Source organism: Gambusia affinis, linkage group LG05, assembly GCF_019740435.1.
Source record: "Gambusia affinis linkage group LG05, SWU_Gaff_1.0, whole genome shotgun sequence".
NCBI lineage: Eukaryota > Metazoa > Chordata > Actinopteri > Cyprinodontiformes > Poeciliidae > Gambusia > Gambusia affinis.
In genome coordinates, this window is record NC_057872.1 from 14,334,351 (window position 1) to 14,351,783 (window position 17,433).

The window sequence follows — 17,433 nt, forward strand, 5'->3', positions numbered from 1 at the left end:
CCCAGCCACTTGTTCTCTCCAGGGGAATCTTAAGGCACTTCCAAGCCAGCCGAGAGACACAGTCCTTCCAGCATGTCCTGGGTCTTCCCCGGGGCCTCCTCCTGGTGGGTCGTGCCCAGAACACCTCACCAGAAAGGCGTCCAGGAGGGACCTAATCAGATGCCAGAGCCACCTCAACTGGCTTCTCTTGGCCTGAAGGAGCAGCGGCTCTACTCTGAGTCCTTCCTGGATATCTGAAATTCTCACCCTATTTCTAAGTTGCATTACACCCCAAGTACAAATTATTATTCCTAGAAATGTTCACACCCATGTCAGCATGCAACAGGACCTAAAAGTCATTGCCAAGTTTTGGCTCTATTTGTTTAAGAGGAAGGTTATTATTAAAGAGAAGCATATATTTTCTGACTGGCTCACGTGTTTTTCTTTTCTTTTTTTTTTCTTGTCCATCATTATAAAAAACGGATGGAGCAGTAAAAACGTTGCTCACACATAACTAATCAACAGGTGAGCACATCCTGGATCAAGCAGCATTTGTGTAACTTAGATAATATAACTGTTGGATCCTTTTTAAACTAAAACCATTTTTTTCTTTTTCAGCCATGGGGATCCTTGTGCTGTTTTGTGTTGTGGGGGCTTTATTGAGTTGTAAGTACAACTAGTTTTTGCTAGTTTCTATTACTAATATTAATTTAATTTGTTTGGCTGAAGTTAGAGTGTAATTCAGCAAAGTTTTGATTGCACATGACATAGTTTTTTAGACTGTTTGCTTATTGAGTGGTGCTTAGAAGTAATCAATGAACTAATGGTTCTTTAAAATATATCAGCCTATTTCAGAAAAAGCGACCATTCATTTCTCCTAAAATTGTGATCCCTTTTCAGCAGCCATATCTTTGTTTTTTCAATTAGTATAAGGTTTCTTTGTACTATTTGATAAACATATACATATTTATATATTTTTTGCCTTTTTATATATTGCATATATATGCAATATATAATTTTTTTTTATTTTTTTATTTATTTATTTATTTATTTTTTCATACATAATTGCCTCTTTGTGAATCTTTTGATCACTATGGTGCCAATAGTCTCATTAATTTCCTAATGCTTTTATCACTTATTTTTTACACACAAAATCCTGTGAAACTCAGTTGTGTATAGCTCATTGTTTTCTGAAGCAACTTGAAAAAGCTTTGACATTAAAGTGTTTCTCCATTTTTTCACCCATTTTCATCCCGTATCACTCAGGTCCAGCTCATGCTCTCTGGACAGGAAGGGAGTTTATCGTATCATTTATGGAGAATTATTCACCAGGCTATGTCAGTCCTAGTTTTCAGTTGTATATTACAGCTGTTCAAGCCAACACCAAAGTGACCGTACAGGTGCCTCTCTTGAAGTTCAAAGAGGAAAAAACCCTTAAAGCTGGGGAAAGGGTTACTGTCAGTGTCCCTGCTGGTGTCGAGATGTACAACAGTGAAAAGTCCTTCAAAACTGTTCAGGTTGAAGCTTCAGCGGATGTGTCTATAACCTCCTTTAACACCAAGCTCTTCACAGCTGACACCTCTGTCATATATCCAACTACTGCATGGGGGAAAGAGTATTTCATCGTCACTCCTCCCAGTGGTCCCTATGGCACTAGCAAAGAGTTTGCTGTGACAAATGGCAAAGACAAAAACCAGGTGGAGATATTCCCTGAAGCATCAATCACCTTTCAGGGACGTGTCTTCAACAAAGGCAATAAGTTGGTTATAGATCTTGAGCCATATGAGAGTGTTCAGCTTCAGAGCAAATTTGACCTGTCTGGTAGTCAGGTTTCTTCCCAGCGTCCTGTTGCTGTGTTCTCAGGACACACTTGCTTCCTTCGTTTCTCCAAATGCAACCATGTTTATGAGCAGCTTTTACCAGTGAACAGTTGGGGAACCAGCTTCATTTTATCTGCTCTGAGCTTCCAGAAGAACTATGACTCTGTTTATCTCCAGGCCTCCCAAACCACCCAAGTCAGCGTTACCGGTGGTAAAGGCAAGACTGCCTTTAGTCTCTCCAGAGGCCAGGTGAAGGAGATCCAATTAATGAACCCTGAAACACTCTTTATTCAGTCTGATCATGGCATCCAGGTTCTGATGCTTTTTAACGGCGTTCATTATAGTTTGTTCAAAATATATGATCCGTTTTTTATGACAATCCTGCCCACAGACCGCTTCTGCTCTTCTTATTCATTAGAAGCTCTTGACAGTTTTGACAACAAAGCCCTTATTGTGGCAAAAACCAGTGCCACAGCCAGTCTTCAATTGGACAACAAAAATCTACCACAAGACGTACAATGGAAAAAGGTTGCTGGGACAGACTTTTCATGGGCAGAGATGTCCTACAAACAAATCTCTGGCAACAGTATCCAGACTGTGTCCAGCTCTGGTTCTAGCTTTGGGCTCTACAGCATTGGAGTCAGTCAAATGAATGGTTATGGTTCTGTAGGACACTGTATAGAGGAAGGGAATTCAGGTAAGTTGCACAAACTAAAGCTGACCAGAAATCCTTTTTTCTCAAACACATCAAATGAATAATTGTAAACGTTTTTTTTTTTTTTTTTCTGTAGGGTCTTTATCATGCAGTAGCATTACTTGCAGTCCCAATGAGGTCTGTGAAATGAGTGGTGGGTTTCCATCCTGTGTGGCCAATTCAGTGAAACCACAGCTCGGTACCTGCTGGGCCATGGGAGATCCTCATTATCGTACCTTTGATGGACGACGTTTTGACTTCATGGGTACCTGCACATATGTTATTGCTAAAAACTGTGAAAGTAACAGCAAACTCCCAACCTTTGAAGTCCTTGCCCAGAATGAGAACAGAGGAAGCCACAAAGTGTCATACACTGGTCTGGTCATTGTTAAAGTCTATGATATCACTGTCGCAGTGGTTCGGTCTGAAAACGGTCGTGTAAGGGTAAGGGCTTTTTTACACTTTTTAATCTATATTATAATGTGTCAGCTATGTTTTGTTAAATTAACATAATTTGTATTTTTCTATTTTGCAGATTAACGACAGTTTGTGGTCCTTACCTATAGTCTTGAGCAACGGCAAACTGAATCTGTTTCAAAGTGGCCGCTCTGCAGTTATAGAGACTGACTTTGGCCTTTCTGTCCGTTATGACTGGGATCATAATCTTGTGGTCAATCTGTCCAGCAGCTTTACTGGTAAAACCTGTGGACTCTGTGGTAATTTTAACGGCAACCCCGCTGATGATTTCTCCACACCCTCTGGCACCCAGGCAGGTGGGGTTGTGGCCTTTGGGAGCAGCTGGAAGGTTCCCGGATTGGAGCCTGATCCTAAGTGCATAGATGATTGCGTAGGTGGATGTGGCACCTGTAGCAGTTCCTTGATGAATAAGTATGGGAGTAACTTGTATTGTGGACTCATTGAAAAACAAAATGGTCCATTTAGCAAGTGTCATCCAGTCATAGACCCACAAGCTTACCTGGAAAACTGTAAATTTGATTTATGCATGGGAGGTGGTCTTCTTCAATTCTTTTGCAAAGCTCTTGAGGCCTACACCGAAGCCTGTCAGGATGCTGGAATCCAGGTTCAAGATTGGAGGAAGATGGCAAAATGCCGTAAGTGCCTTAATGCAAAGTAAAAGACAAAGTCTATTTGAATATCCACAATCCATTATTTAAATGAATCTAATAAAGTGTACTCTGCTTTTTCTCCACACAGCTGCCAAATGTCCAGCAAACAGTCACTATGAGTTCTGTGGAAACGCCTGTCCAGCTACTTGTTCTGACCCAACTGCACCCTCTAAATGCAAACGCCCTTGTGTGCAGACTTGCACCTGTAATGATGGCTTTGTTCTAAGTGGAGACAAGTGTGTGCCTGCTGCAAAGTGTGGCTGCACCTATGAGGGTCACTACATTCCTGCTGGGGAAGAATTCTGGGCTGACCAGAAATGCAAGCGATGGTGTAAATGTGTTCCTGGAAGCAGGCGTGTAGAGTGCCAGGATAAGGGCTGTGGACCAGGGCAGCAATGCAAATTGGTGAACGGGATAAGAAGATGTCACGCATTGTCCCAGAGTACCTGCCATGCCACTGGTGATCCCCATTATTTGACCTTTGATAATGAGCGGTTTGATTTTCAGGGCACATGTGTGTACCAACTTGCTGCACTGTGCTCAAAAGACCCAGAGTTGGTTCCCTTTGAAGTGCTGGTGCAAAATGAACACAGAGGCAGTAAGGTGGTTTCCTATACTAAGTTAGTACAAATCAATGTCTACTCTACCAGCATTGTCATAACAAATACACACAAAGACTTGATTTTGGTAAGATATCTATAAAAATTATATTTTGATTCTATCTTGATTTTTTCTTTACTGCACAAGAGTGCAACTAAACTTTCTCTCCTTTAGGTAAATAACGAGCTAGTTAACCTTCCCATTGACCTCAAAGATGGGCAGATATCTGTGCATAAAAGTGGATGGAATGCTGTTGTCACCACTGATTTTGGCCTAAAAGTCTCTTTTGACTGGCACAGTGCTGCATTTGTTACGTTGCCGAGCAACTACATGGGGGCTGTGTGTGGTCTTTGTGGCAACTACAATGGCAAACCCCAAGATGATCTCATCCCTAAGGATGGAAAAAATCCTGTCAAGCCAGCAGAATTTGGTTCAAGCTGGAGAGTGGCCGAAATCCCAGGCTGTGTGCAAGGCTGTAAAGGGGTATGTCCCACTTGTGACATTGCAGCCAAGATTCTGTATGAGAAGAACGATTTTTGTGGGATAATCAGAGACCCTAAAGGGCCATTCCGAGAGTGTCATGCGAAGGTGGATCCAGCTGAGTACTTTGAGGACTGTGTCTATGATGTGTGCCTGTATAAAGGCAGGAAGGATATACTCTGTCAGGCTATTACATCATACACATCTGCCTGCCAAAAAGTAGGGGCTAAGGTTCACAGCTGGAGGACCACTCAGTTCTGTGGTAAGAAATGCGTCAACAGTAGAAATAATAATTGCATATTTTTCTTTGCACTTATTTTGTAATGACAATAGCAAATCATAAATATATGTATATATTTTTTTGCCTTCTGTCCTTTGCTTGTAGCTGTGCAATGTCCCAGTAACAGCCACTATGAAATCTGTGCAACTGCATGTCCTGCAACGTGTGGCAGTCTTGCCCCTCCTCAGGGCTGTGAGGATGTCTGTCAAGAAGGTTGTGCCTGTGATGAAGATTACATCCTCAGTGGAAATCTCTGTGTCCCCTTCTCACAGTGTGGATGCGTCCACAACAACCGGTACTACAAAGTAGGCGAGGTGTTTTACCAAAATGGACAGTGTCAGCTCGAGTGCAAATGCACACAAGATGGAGAGGTAATGAATGACAGTAAATATCCTGTCCCTTGCAAAATTATTAATATATACTTTTGTAACTTATCAAGAACCACAAACTATATTGTATGATATCAAGATAATGTAAAAAGACATCTTGAGTCAATCACTTGTAGAACCATGTTTTGCTGCAATTGCAGCTGCAAATATTTTTGTTCATGTAGCTACCAGCTTTACACATCCAGAGATTCAAACTTGTATGCATTCTTCTTTGCCTGATAGAGCAAACTCATTCAGATTGGATTGAGATTATCTGTGAACATTCATTTTCAGGTTTTGTAATGAACGCCAAATGGGATTAAATTAAAGGGCATAATAGCACTTTGCACCAATCTGATGGTTGAATAATCTAAATAACTGATGCAGTTTGTTCTGTAATGTTCTCTAGCAATCCATTGAGGCCTTCACTAAATATCTGGATTCATACTGAATTCATTGGAACACATAATTAAGAGACTTCTAAAGGGAATATGTTCTAAGTTCTCCTTAGGTGTGGGTGGGGGTGCGCATGTGGGTGTGTTTGTCTCTGTGTTTCCCTGTGATGGACTGGTGACCTGTCCCAATAACCGCTGGAGATAGGCACCGGGACCCTTCATGACCCCACTAGGGATAAGCATGTGAGATAATGGATGGATGGATATTATTTGTGTTGGTCTATCACATATTTGTGATGTTTTGATTTATTAAACTTATTGACGTTTGTGGTTCTAACGTAACAAAAGGCAAAACAATTTCAAAAGTTGAAATCTTTATCAAGGCACAGTTAATTTACCTTGCTGGATCTGCAAACACTGTTTTATGTGTGTTTTTCACTCAGGTTGAGTGCAAAAACATCTCATGTGGCCCTAATGAGAAGTGTAACATAGAGAATGGAGTTCATAAATGTCACCCAGTTGGCAAGGGTGTTTGCCGAGCTTCTGGTGATCCCCACTACCTTTCATTTGATGGGAGGAAATTTGATTTCCAAGGCACCTGCACGTATACTCTGTCTAAAAGTTGTGGCGTGGAGGGGACCCTCCTCAAGGCCTTTTCAGTTCAGGTGGAGAATGTGCAGTGGGACCAAATGAGGGGAAAGAAAAAAGTTTCTGTCACCAGGCTGGTTGCAATGGAGGTCTATGGATTCACTCTCATAATGAGAAACAAAATGCTGGGAGTATTGGTAAGTGATGATATTTTTTTAGTATTATTTGAATGTGTACATTTGTTTCTGCAGTATTTATGTCATATAAATCCTGTGTATTTCAGATAAATGGAGAGTTTAACAACCTTCCTGTCAATCTTAACAATGGAGCAGTTAAGGTTTATCAGGAGGGCAGAAATTATGTCATTGCAACAGATTTTGAACTGGTGGTCACATATGATCTGGTCTACCATGTGACAGTGACAGTACCGGGTAATTACCGTAATAAAGTCTGCGGGCTATGCGGCAACTTCAACGGAGACAAAAACGATGACTTCCAGATGTCCAACCATCAAGTCACCAATGACGTCAACATGTTTGGAACATCATGGAAAATCGCTATTCCCAATGTAGTGTGTGAAAATGGCTGTGAGGGGGATAAATGCCCAAACTGTGATGCAGCTCTCAAAGCTGTGTTTTCAAAGCCCGCTTACTGTGGTATCATTGCAGCAGCCAATGGACCTTTTGTAGCCTGCCACAGTAAAATTGACCCACAGCTGTACTTTGATGACTGTGTGTTTGATTTGTGTGCCTCCAACGGAGAAGGAAATGTGCTTTGTGACAGCGTAGCAGCCTATGCTTATAACTGTCACTTGGCAGGAGTGGATGTCAAAGAGTGGAGAACTCCATCCTTCTGCCGTAGGTTTTCTTATTGTCATATTATTGGGTCCTACATAAAAAATCTATATTTTTCTCACATGTTTTTTAATTTTAGCTGTTTTTCTTCTTTAGCCATGAAATGCTTTTCCAACAGTCACTATGAAATGTGTGCTGAGAGCTGCTCTGCTTCCTGTCCTGGCCTCACGGAAATTGTTGAGTGCCCCACTGGTTGTACAGAAGGCTGTGAATGTGACACTGGCTTCCTCTTCAACGGACAGACGTGTGTCAACGAAACTGAATGTGGCTGCTATGAAAACGGAAAAACATACAAAGTACAGTTCAGCAACTCTTTCAGTAAACCTGCATAAGACTATAGTTATAAAAATGAGCTGATATATGAGGTCCATTTGTTTCACACAAAGGGGCAGGATTTTATTTATTAACATTAAGATGTAATCTGCAAAAAAGTTTAGTCTAATTTGAAACTTGTTTTAATTTGCCCTTGAAGGGATTTAAACCCATTATTTTCTTTTTTTATTATTTACCAGCCTGGTGAAATCAGATATGAAGAGGACTGTAACACAAAGTGCACCTGTAATCCAGCAAAAGGCCTTGTCTGTGAAAAATATTCATGTCCTAAAGACACTAAATGCATGGTCAAGAACGGAATTCGGGCATGCCACAACACAAGTAAGATGCAAACACTACAACATATTTACTGATATCAAGTAATGTGGTGAAGTGGGAAATAAATTAACAATAATACTTTATTTTAAAAATAGATTTTGAATTGGTTATTACAAATTTATTCAGACCCCTGGAATAATTTAATTGTCTCTTTCAGATCCCTGCAAAGATGCTAATTGCCGTGTCCAAGAAGAATGTCGTGTTGAGAAGGGCGAGGCTCTGTGTGTCCCCAAGTTCACTGGCACCTGCTGGGCCTGGGGTGACCCACACTACCACACTTTTGATGGGTACAACTTTGACTTCCAAGGAACCTGCAAATATGTTATCTCCAAAACCTGTGGGGCTCTAGATGGTCTTGTTCCATTCTCTGTAAACGAAAGGAACGACAACCGAGGCAACACAGCAGTTTCTTATGTCAGGGAGGTTGATGTGCTTGTGTACGGACATACCATAACAATTCGAAAAAACCAAGTTGGTCAAATTACGGTGAGATTTTAACCTTCTGACTGATTCACCTGCCAAGTTTCTCTGTGAGTGGTGTGAGTATTGTTCTGATATTTTCTTTTCAGGTGGATGGTGAGCTGGTGAATCTTCCTGTTCACCTGGGTGATGGAGAAGTGACAGTGTTTCAGAGAGGGAATACTGCTGAGCTACAGACAGATTTTGGTCTAGTTGTCACCTATGACTGGAACTGGTACGTCGTCATCAAGCTTCCCAGCAGCTATTATGGCAGAGTCTGTGGCCTGTGTGGCAACTTCAATGGCAACAGTGGAGATGAGCTCCAGAACCCTACTGGCCAAGCTGTCTCTTCAGTGATTGAGTGGGGAAAGAGTTGGCAAACACCTGATCAAGACAAGGATAATCCCTGCTGGGATACATGTGAGAAAAACTGCCCTACCTGTGACGATAACGACAAGAAACTCTACCAAACTCAGGCTTTCTGTGGGGCCCTAACAGCAAAGACAAATAATGTGTTCCAGAAATGTAATGGGAAATTAGACCCTCAGGCCTTCATGAACAGCTGTGTGTATGACATGTGTTTAAATAAAGGAGACAAAAAGATGCTGTGCCAGGCACTAGACTCCTATAATCAACAGTGTCGAGAAGATGGAATAATAATCAAGAACTGGAGACAGACGTTTGGCTGTCGTAAGTTTAAACATTTTTCTGCTATAGATTGTAGTTAAATATTTAGCATCTTCTCATCCTTCTTTCTGTCTTTGGGACATTTTATTTACATCCAGCCATGAACTGTCAAAGGTACAGCCACTATGAAGAATGTGCCAGCCCCTGTCAGCCGTCCTGCCCGTTCCCTGAGGAAAAGCAGATGTGCAGTGGCACGTGTGTGGAGGCCTGTGTGTGTGACACGGGTTATGTTCTCAGCGCTGGTGTGTGTGTACCTGCTAAAACATGCGGATGCTCATATCAGGGACGCTATTTCAAGCCAGGCCAGCAGTTCTGGGCTGATGAGACTTGTGGTCGCCTGTGTACGTGTGACACAACTCTGGGCATGGTAACGTGCCGTGATGCCTCCTGCTCTTCCAATGAGAAATGCACCGTAATTGATGGAGAGCGTGCCTGCAGGCCCATTAGCTACGGCCTGTGTACAGCCTCAGGTGACCCGCACTATCGTACCTTTGATGGGCGCAAGTATGACTTCCAGGGCACATGCGAGTATCAGCTGGCTGGACTGTGCTCCCAGAACGCTGGGCTGGTGCCCTTTAATGTGACTGTGCAGAATGACAACCGGGGAAGCAAGGCAGTGTCCTACACCAAGACTGTCAAGATTTCCATTCATGGCACCACTCTCATCATCAGCAAAGAGTACCCCTACAAGGTCTTGGTGAGTATTGATGAAGTGGTATGAATAATAAAGCATGTGGATGTTGTATTAATAGCAATAGGAGTAATCTGCTTTTCTGCACATTTGTGAAGGGATAAGAATTAGGACACAGCTCGCAGTCATTTCACTGAAAATAAAAACCCATCTGATTCGAATGAGTGGATGATAATTTCCTTTGTATCTGTGCTAATTTCCTCATCCCTCATGCTCTACTGTATATATATTTAATCACATATTAAAAATTTAATCCAGACAGTCTTAATTAAACTAAGATTTAACTGCACATTAGAATAGATCAGCGAGGTGTGCAGAATTATTAAATGTATAATCTCCTAAAAATACCCCCCACCCCCATTCTCTGCTCTACAGCTGAATGGGCAGCTTGCTTTGCTGCCTCTGGATTACAATAATGAGCTGACTGTGTTTCAAAGTGGCCGTACAGCTGTATTGGAGACAGTGGCTGGTATCACCGTGAGCTTTGACTGGAAAAGCACAGTGACCATCTCTCTGCCCAGCACCTACCAGGGCATGGTTTGCGGTCTGTGTGGCAACTATAACGGCAAAGCTCCGGATGACCTGGCCATGCCTAATGGACAGACCGCCCCCGATGGGACCAGGCTGGGGGAGAGCTGGCAGGTGGGCCTCACACCTGGCTGCTCATCTGTCTGCCAAGGGCCTTGGTGCCAGGCCTGTTCAGACTCGCAGAAGAAAGTCTATCAAGCTACCAAGTACTGTGGCATTATTGCTGATAAGGCAGGGCCCTTCAGAGAGTGTCACAGTCATGTGGACCCCACTCCTTACATGGAGGACTGTGTTTATGATGTTTGTCAGTACCATGGTCATCAAGGCTCCGTTTGTGATGCAGTGGAAGTGTATGTGTCTGAATGTCAGAGCAGAGGAATCACAATCTACTCCTGGAGAACAAATGTGTTCTGCCGTAAGTCGTGTTTTTTCTTTATCTACTTAAGGGTATATTTAATTATTTTTTACAACACTTCCTATCCACTTTTGTAGAGGCTTGTAGCTCACCATAATTATATTAATTTCCATGACTGAAGTTGAGAAATATTTGAAGTAACCTGGGAGAACGCAAGTTAGCACAAGGTAGCCAAAACAATGGAAAAAGTTATTGTGTTTTGCATGTGTTTCATACTTTCAAGACTTTTACATGCTCTGGCTCATAAAATATGACGCATCTACTTTAAGCATAGTTTTAAGTATGTATGTCACTTTTATTCTGGGTGTTTTTCTTCTGTCCTGCAGCAATGAAGTGCCCTGCTAACAGCCACTACACCCTATGTGCCGCGGGTTGCCCAACCACCTGTGCTAGCTTAACCTCTTTCGCCACCTGCCACAGGCGCTGTGCAGAAGCCTGTGAGTGTGACCAAGGCTATCTGCTAAGCGGGGAAACTTGTGTGCCAGTGAGAGAGTGTGGATGCTCTTCTAATGGTCAGTACTACAAGAAAGGGGAAGTGTTTTACCCTGAAGACAAGTGCATGGCGAAATGCACCTGCGGAGAGAATGGGGCTGTAACCTGCCAAGAGGAGAAGTGCCGTAAAGGAGAAGTCTGTAAGCTCCTAAATGGTGTGAAAGGATGCCATCCCGAGGGTGAAGCAAAGTGTGTGGCTTCCGGTGACCCTCATTACACTTCCTTTGATGGTCGGAGGTTTGACTTCCAGGGTACCTGCATCTATGTGCTGGCGAAAGTTTGCGATGATGACAAAGGTCAGCTCACACCATTTACTGTTACCCAGGGCAACGAGAAGTATGGCAATGGAAAAGTGGCTGTAACCAATTCAGTTGCAGTGACAGTCTATGGTTATGTGATATACATTCAACAGCGCCTGCCATGGAAAGTCATTGTGAGTTTGAGCCTTTTTTCCTGTACATTTGTTAGCTTGCTATTAAAGATACGTTTTCTCTGGTTTTGTAAAAATCTATACAAATTTTCTCTGAGATTCCAAGGGAAAGTGTTACAATACCATGTATGTTGTTGAAAAAATACAACTTTGATGATACCAAAACTCAGAAGAAAAAAGTTCAGGAGCATGTCTTTTGCCCAAGATATATTTGGGCAAAAAAATCAATTTTAAATTAATTCAGAAACAATATTTAAAATCCAAACATGTTATTGTGATTTCCTGTACAGAAAAACAGAGTAAATATGTTCAAAAATCTTTGTTTTGTTTAAGCTTTTTTGGGGTTTTTAAGTTTGCTTTTGGACAGGATTTGCAAGCGTAGCAGAAAACTTATCTTTTAAAAATATAAAATGTTTATGTGGGCAGGACTTTAGCCTTTTCAGCACAATCTTCACAGTGATCACAATGTTTTCTCTAACTTATGTGTACAGGTGAATGATGAATTGCTCAACCTGCCTCTTTCACTGGAAGAAGGGAGTCTGACGGTCACTCAAGAAGGTCGCAATATAGTAATCCGAACAGCGTTTGGGCTCAAAGTCCTCTACGACACTGTGTACTATGTTGAGGTGGTCGTTCCTTCTACATACCAAGATAGGATGTGTGGTCTATGCGGCAACTACAACAACAAAGGGGGTGATGATTTTATGCTTCCTGGTGGGAAACTAATTAATGATGTCACTGACTTTGGGAAGGCGTGGGTGGTGGACCTTCCTGGATACGTGTGCGGTGGCTGTGGAGGCCAATGTCCTTCATGTGATCCAGCGAAGGCAGCTTTGTATGGAAAACCAGACTCCTGTGGCATAATCAGTGCGCCTAACGGGCCTTTCAAAGCCTGCCACAGTAAAGTTGATCCTGCCTCATATGTGTCTAATTGTGTGTTCGATGTCTGTGCAACTGATGGCAACAAGGATACGTTGTGCGACGGCATACAGGCCTATGCACTGGCCTGCCAGGGTGCAGGAATTCAAATCCAGCCATGGAGAAGCACCTCCTTCTGCCGTAGGTCACACAGTAGCATTTTACCTGCCTGTCCAAGCTACCTACAATATGTTATTAATAAGCACATTTTGTTTTATTGCAGCTCTTTCCTGCCCTCCACACAGTCACTATGAAGTGTGTGCGGACACCTGCAAAGGGACATGCGCCAGCTTCCTTCAACAAGTCACTTGCTCTGAAAGCTGTTTTGAAGGATGCCAGTGTGATGCAGGCTTTGTTTCTGATGGCATTCAATGTGTTCCACTTGACAACTGTGGGTGTGTGCACAACAACAAATACCTGACGGTAAACTTTGAGAGAAATTTAACATCTGCTAAATCTGGTGGAGAAGAAATGACTTGTCTACCAGATTTGGTGGACAAGAAAATAAAATATATTTTATTTTTGTGCCAGAGCTGACCGTTGAATTGGGATCTTACTATCCTTGACTGTGTTTCAGGTGGGTCAAACTGTAGTGGACCTAAACTGCAGCTCCAAATGTGAGTGCCAGGCCTCTGGGCTGGTAACATGTGAAAAGCTGCTCTGTACCAATGGAGAGGTCTGTGACGTGAGAGATGGGGTCAGAGGTTGTCATGTCATACAGGGCCAATGCAATATCAGTCCAGCTGGCGAGCTGTCATCCTTTGATGGCATGTCTGGAAAAATAGGAGCACAAGGGGCTTTTGACTTGGCATCTCTTTGTAATCAGAACAGTAATCAATGGTTCCGTGTGGTTGTGGATGTGAGGCTTTGCGGAAAGAACGCGCCTCTCGCTGTTGCCACTTTGTATGTGTTCTTTAAGGACACTACTGTGGTAGTAAACAGTGAGCATGTAACCTGGGTGAGGAGTTTAAACCATGAACCTTTTAAAGCAGAAACAATTTAGACTTTTGGGGAGCTTTTTTTATTAACATCTTTTCCTCTTATTTCCTATTCATTATATTCTCCAGATAAATGGCCGAAAGGTGTCCCTGCCCAGCAAAGTGACAAATGAGTTATCAGTCCAAATCTCAAACAGGAGTGTGGTTATTAAGAGGCCCTCAGGTGTGGAGGTTATATATTCTGTGTCACAGAAGGTCACTGTCACTGTTGATGGTAACCTATCTGGTGAAATTTGCGGTGCCTGCGGCAACTACAACAATAACTCCAAAGATGACATGAAGACAGCAGATGGGAAAATTACAAGTGATTTCTCAGCTGTGATTGGGTCTTGGAGCGCTGAAGACTTCTCTAGGTGGTGAGTATTTTAATCATTCTGCAGCATTTTGTGGCATAAATGTTGTAATATCTGCAGTCCTTTCAGACAGCGCCTTGCTAAAAGATATTTTTACTGTTGCCACTATTATTTCATTGGGATTTTATGACATGAAACAGCACAAGTGAATGCAAAGTTTCAAAGCATAACTGAAAAGCAGGTAAAGATATTCTGCAACAGCTGTGAAAAGCAATGCTTCGAAGTATTTGGAAGGGTTACTAAAAACAAATGCACTCATACTTTTCAGTTTTTATTTGTATGTCCACTTCATAATGATGTGCTGCCTTCTGTTAGTCCATCAATAAAACACCTTCGAGAACTTGAGGCTGTCACATGAGAAAATTCAAAAGAAAAAAGTTCAATGAAGGAAATACATTTACAAGTGGCAACATGTTACATGTTTATATCACAGTGCTTCTCACGCTGGCTTTAGTGCTTTGAACAAAATAGCTTTTCCGTCTCGTTCATTGTCTTTAACCTCTTTAGTTAAGGTGTACGATGCAATTTTTCCGCTCTATTATCCAAACTTTCAACTTAATTTGAATGGTGAAATAATCAAGCAGAGATCGGTTAGAGAAGGGACGTTGCTACAACTATTCAACCGCTTACTCTCTTAACAGCATGAACTAAACAAGGACTCCACAGAGCCCCTTTTAAAGGAATGAGAGTGTGGTTTTTAATTGCATTTGGCTCAATTTAATTAAGAAATGCTAGAGAATCCCCTATGGTAATTACTGATTAAAAAGCAGGTGAGGCTGACAGGCATGGCCATCAAAAGCTACCAAGCTTGCAATCCAATCTCTGCTTGTCATCCAAGGACACTTAAGACTCATCTGGGTGCAATATTAATTTGAGAACTTGTCTTTAGTTTAGTGTCTTAGCCTCAAGTTAGACCTTTGGAGTCCCCCCCCCCCCCCTGCTTCCTCTTCTTTAGTTATTTCACCTTGAGAAACACAAGAAAATAACCCAAAGAAGAAGTGCTTGCTCTTACATATGTGCACGGGAGAATTCAATTCTCAGAAGAAATGCTTGTAGTCTCTGCTGTGCTTGAGTGGAAATAAAATCCCTTCCTCCAATGCCACTTTGACTGCAATTTTCTTTTCCGCTGCAGTGGCCTGTAGAGAAGCTGCGTCTGTCGATAGAGGCCACTGGTACACAGGTAAATTATGAACCCATTTCCTGTGGAAAAATGTGAATGAATAAAATAGTTGTACAGTGTGACGTATATGTGTGTGTTTTTCTCTGTTATACAGGAAGAAGAGAGGTTTCTTTGTTTGCAGCCTTGATTGCCATACTTCGCCGCTTCCTCCTGATTGTCATTGCAGTTTTTGTGGTTTCCTGGGGATTTGGTTCTCTATTGTTCTCTTTGCTGTTATTGAACCAAATGGCTTACTCTTGTGCAACATCGCCATCTAGTGGAAGAAAAAAAAAAGAAATACTATGCTTGATTTGATACTTTCCCAATCTTTTGCAAATGTGTAATCCTACCGGAAAACTGAATAAATATATACCTGATTACACTTTGTACCCAAGTTATTTGTCTCTTGTATTTAAAACATGTTGTATACAAACACACAGATGACATTGTGCTTTGAAAAAGCAATCACACCCTGTAACCCTTTTCAAATGTTGTTACATTAAGACCAAGACTAGCAAATTAATGAATGTATGAAATAGAAAGAAAATGAGAGAAGCTTTTCATTTTTGTCTAAAAATCTGGAAACTTTGGTTTGTATTTGCAATCAATTTGTTTATATTCCTAAAATAATATAAAGGCATAACCAATTGGCTTAAGAAATTACTTGATCAGTAACGGCCAACACTCCATATCACCCTGAACCCACCATTTCCATAATGACAGCAACATCATGCTATGGGGATGATTTTCTAAACATGACTGGAGAAGATAGACGGAGGATGACATTAAATACAGGGAAATGTTGGAAGAAGACTTGCTATTGGCTGCAAAAAGACTCAACCAGAGCAATGGTTCATCCTCCATCAGGACAAAAATCTTAAACATCCACCCACGAGTACAGCTGAAAAATTTGGGTGAAATCATATTCATGTTTATGAATTGCCCAGTCAAAAGTCCAGACCTAAATCCAACTGTGAGTAAGACTTGAAAATGTTTGCTCTTAGAAGCTCTGCAGACCAGTTGACTGGTTTTGAGCTATTTTGTACAGGAGACTGGGCAGAAGTGTAGGTTGGTTCACTGCTGGTAGAAACATCCCCCAAAATGCTTGCAGTTGTGATTGCAGCCACACACAAGCACAACCCCCACCACTTCCTGTAAAATCCTAAATTACTAACATACTCTGTCTCTGCGGTTCCTTATCACACCATCAAATTCTATCATAGGGGACACTCTGGGAACAACGGTGAGAGCAATGTATTTCTATGATGTGTTGACACAGAGGCAGAGAAAAGAAATTCATAGCACACTTATTTATTTGTACATGTATCTGAGAAAATCTTTAGAATTTTCCCACTCCTAATGCATGCACAACAGTGTTGGTCTGTCAGATAAAATCCAAATTAACTTTCCTATAGTGTTAGCTTTCTGTCACCATCCATGGTGTTTGGCGTTGCCTAATTTGCAGAGTAACGTCTATGGTGTTAGAGTAGGAATTGACTTCTTGATGTCTTTAAGAAAAAGCAACAACTTTCTTTTATTTGTAGTGAAATAATATAAATACATGAATGAAGGGCATATTGCTATTGGTTACCTTGGACTGAGCACCTGAAGCTGCACCCATCTCACAATCATCCCTTACAGGAGAAAACTTTTTCAAATCTGAGGATTCTTGAGATGATTCAAATGGTCTAAAGTGACATTGCTACTCTGAAAATTCTTCTACCAGATGATGCGTCCCAGAGGTATTCAGTGGTCTCGATGCTGGATCTGTGTAATCCAGCAAGAAGAAGAACATCAATATACAGAGACCAGTATTCCTCTTCAAAAATCAATCCTTCTGACTTTTTGTCCTTCTAGGTTTGTTATTGCAATTCTAACCTTTTTAGTGGCAGTGGCATGATCAAAAAGCATGTCTTGATTTCACAATTCTTCTCACAATGAATCTTGTAACCCCAGGGGTCATTCTGATGACTGTCACTGATTCTCTATTTAGAAGGAAGCTGGATGTTTTGGCTTTATTTTGGTAATTCCAAGGTTTCTGACAAAGTCAAAAAATCTTAATGTGACCAATAAAATTTATGTGGTTAAGTGCTTTATGCACATATAAATTGTGGTGGAGGTTCATGGTTGTACAGTGGTGGAATTTAAAGAAGTCCAAGGAGTCTGAATACTTTGCAAATGCATTTTTTTGTCAGTGGCCTCTGCTGCAGTTGGCATATCAGGAAAGAGAAATTTCATCACCAACAAATAATAAAACACAAGGTCCTTGTAGAAAGAGGGAATGTGGAAATAAATACCAACTATGGGATGTTCTGCTGACCAACCATAATGAGGCAAGGGTCTGTTTCCAGTTTGGATCAGCATTGTTTTTGCTCACTTGGAAAGGAATCTATCAGTTTTTCTTTTCTATTTTTTTTAGGTTGTTTGCTAAAGCAACCTTATGAGGACTGTTTTTATACTGCCCCTG

General features: G+C 41.6%; 1 protein-coding gene across 2 annotated transcripts; it reads left to right on the forward strand.

The window, feature by feature from the left end:
• Positions 1-485: 485 nt before the first annotated feature.
• LOC122831391 (IgGFc-binding protein) lies at positions 486-15,348 on the forward strand. 2 transcript variants are annotated; one of them, XM_044117521.1, is made up of 23 exons: positions 486-504; positions 598-645; positions 1,246-2,496; positions 2,591-2,937; positions 3,029-3,605; positions 3,709-4,307; positions 4,395-4,962; positions 5,086-5,351; positions 6,187-6,528; positions 6,615-7,188; positions 7,282-7,481; positions 7,698-7,839; positions 7,994-8,322; positions 8,406-8,985; positions 9,081-9,679; positions 10,049-10,616; positions 10,943-11,541; positions 12,030-12,597; positions 12,680-12,879; positions 13,034-13,414; positions 13,524-13,810; positions 14,940-14,987; positions 15,082-15,348. In XM_044117521.1, the coding sequence occupies exons 2-22, from the start codon at positions 600-602 to the stop codon at positions 14,947-14,949; spliced, it is 9,033 nt and encodes a 3,010-aa protein (XP_043973456.1). In that variant the 5' UTR covers positions 486-504; positions 598-599; the 3' UTR covers positions 14,950-14,987; positions 15,082-15,348. The 2 variants fall into 2 exon arrangements, with proteins under 2 accessions (XP_043973456.1, XP_043973458.1); XM_044117523.1 differs by lacking the exon at positions 486-504 and having other exon boundaries at positions 594-645.
• The last annotated feature ends 2,085 nt before the right edge of the window (positions 15,349-17,433 follow it).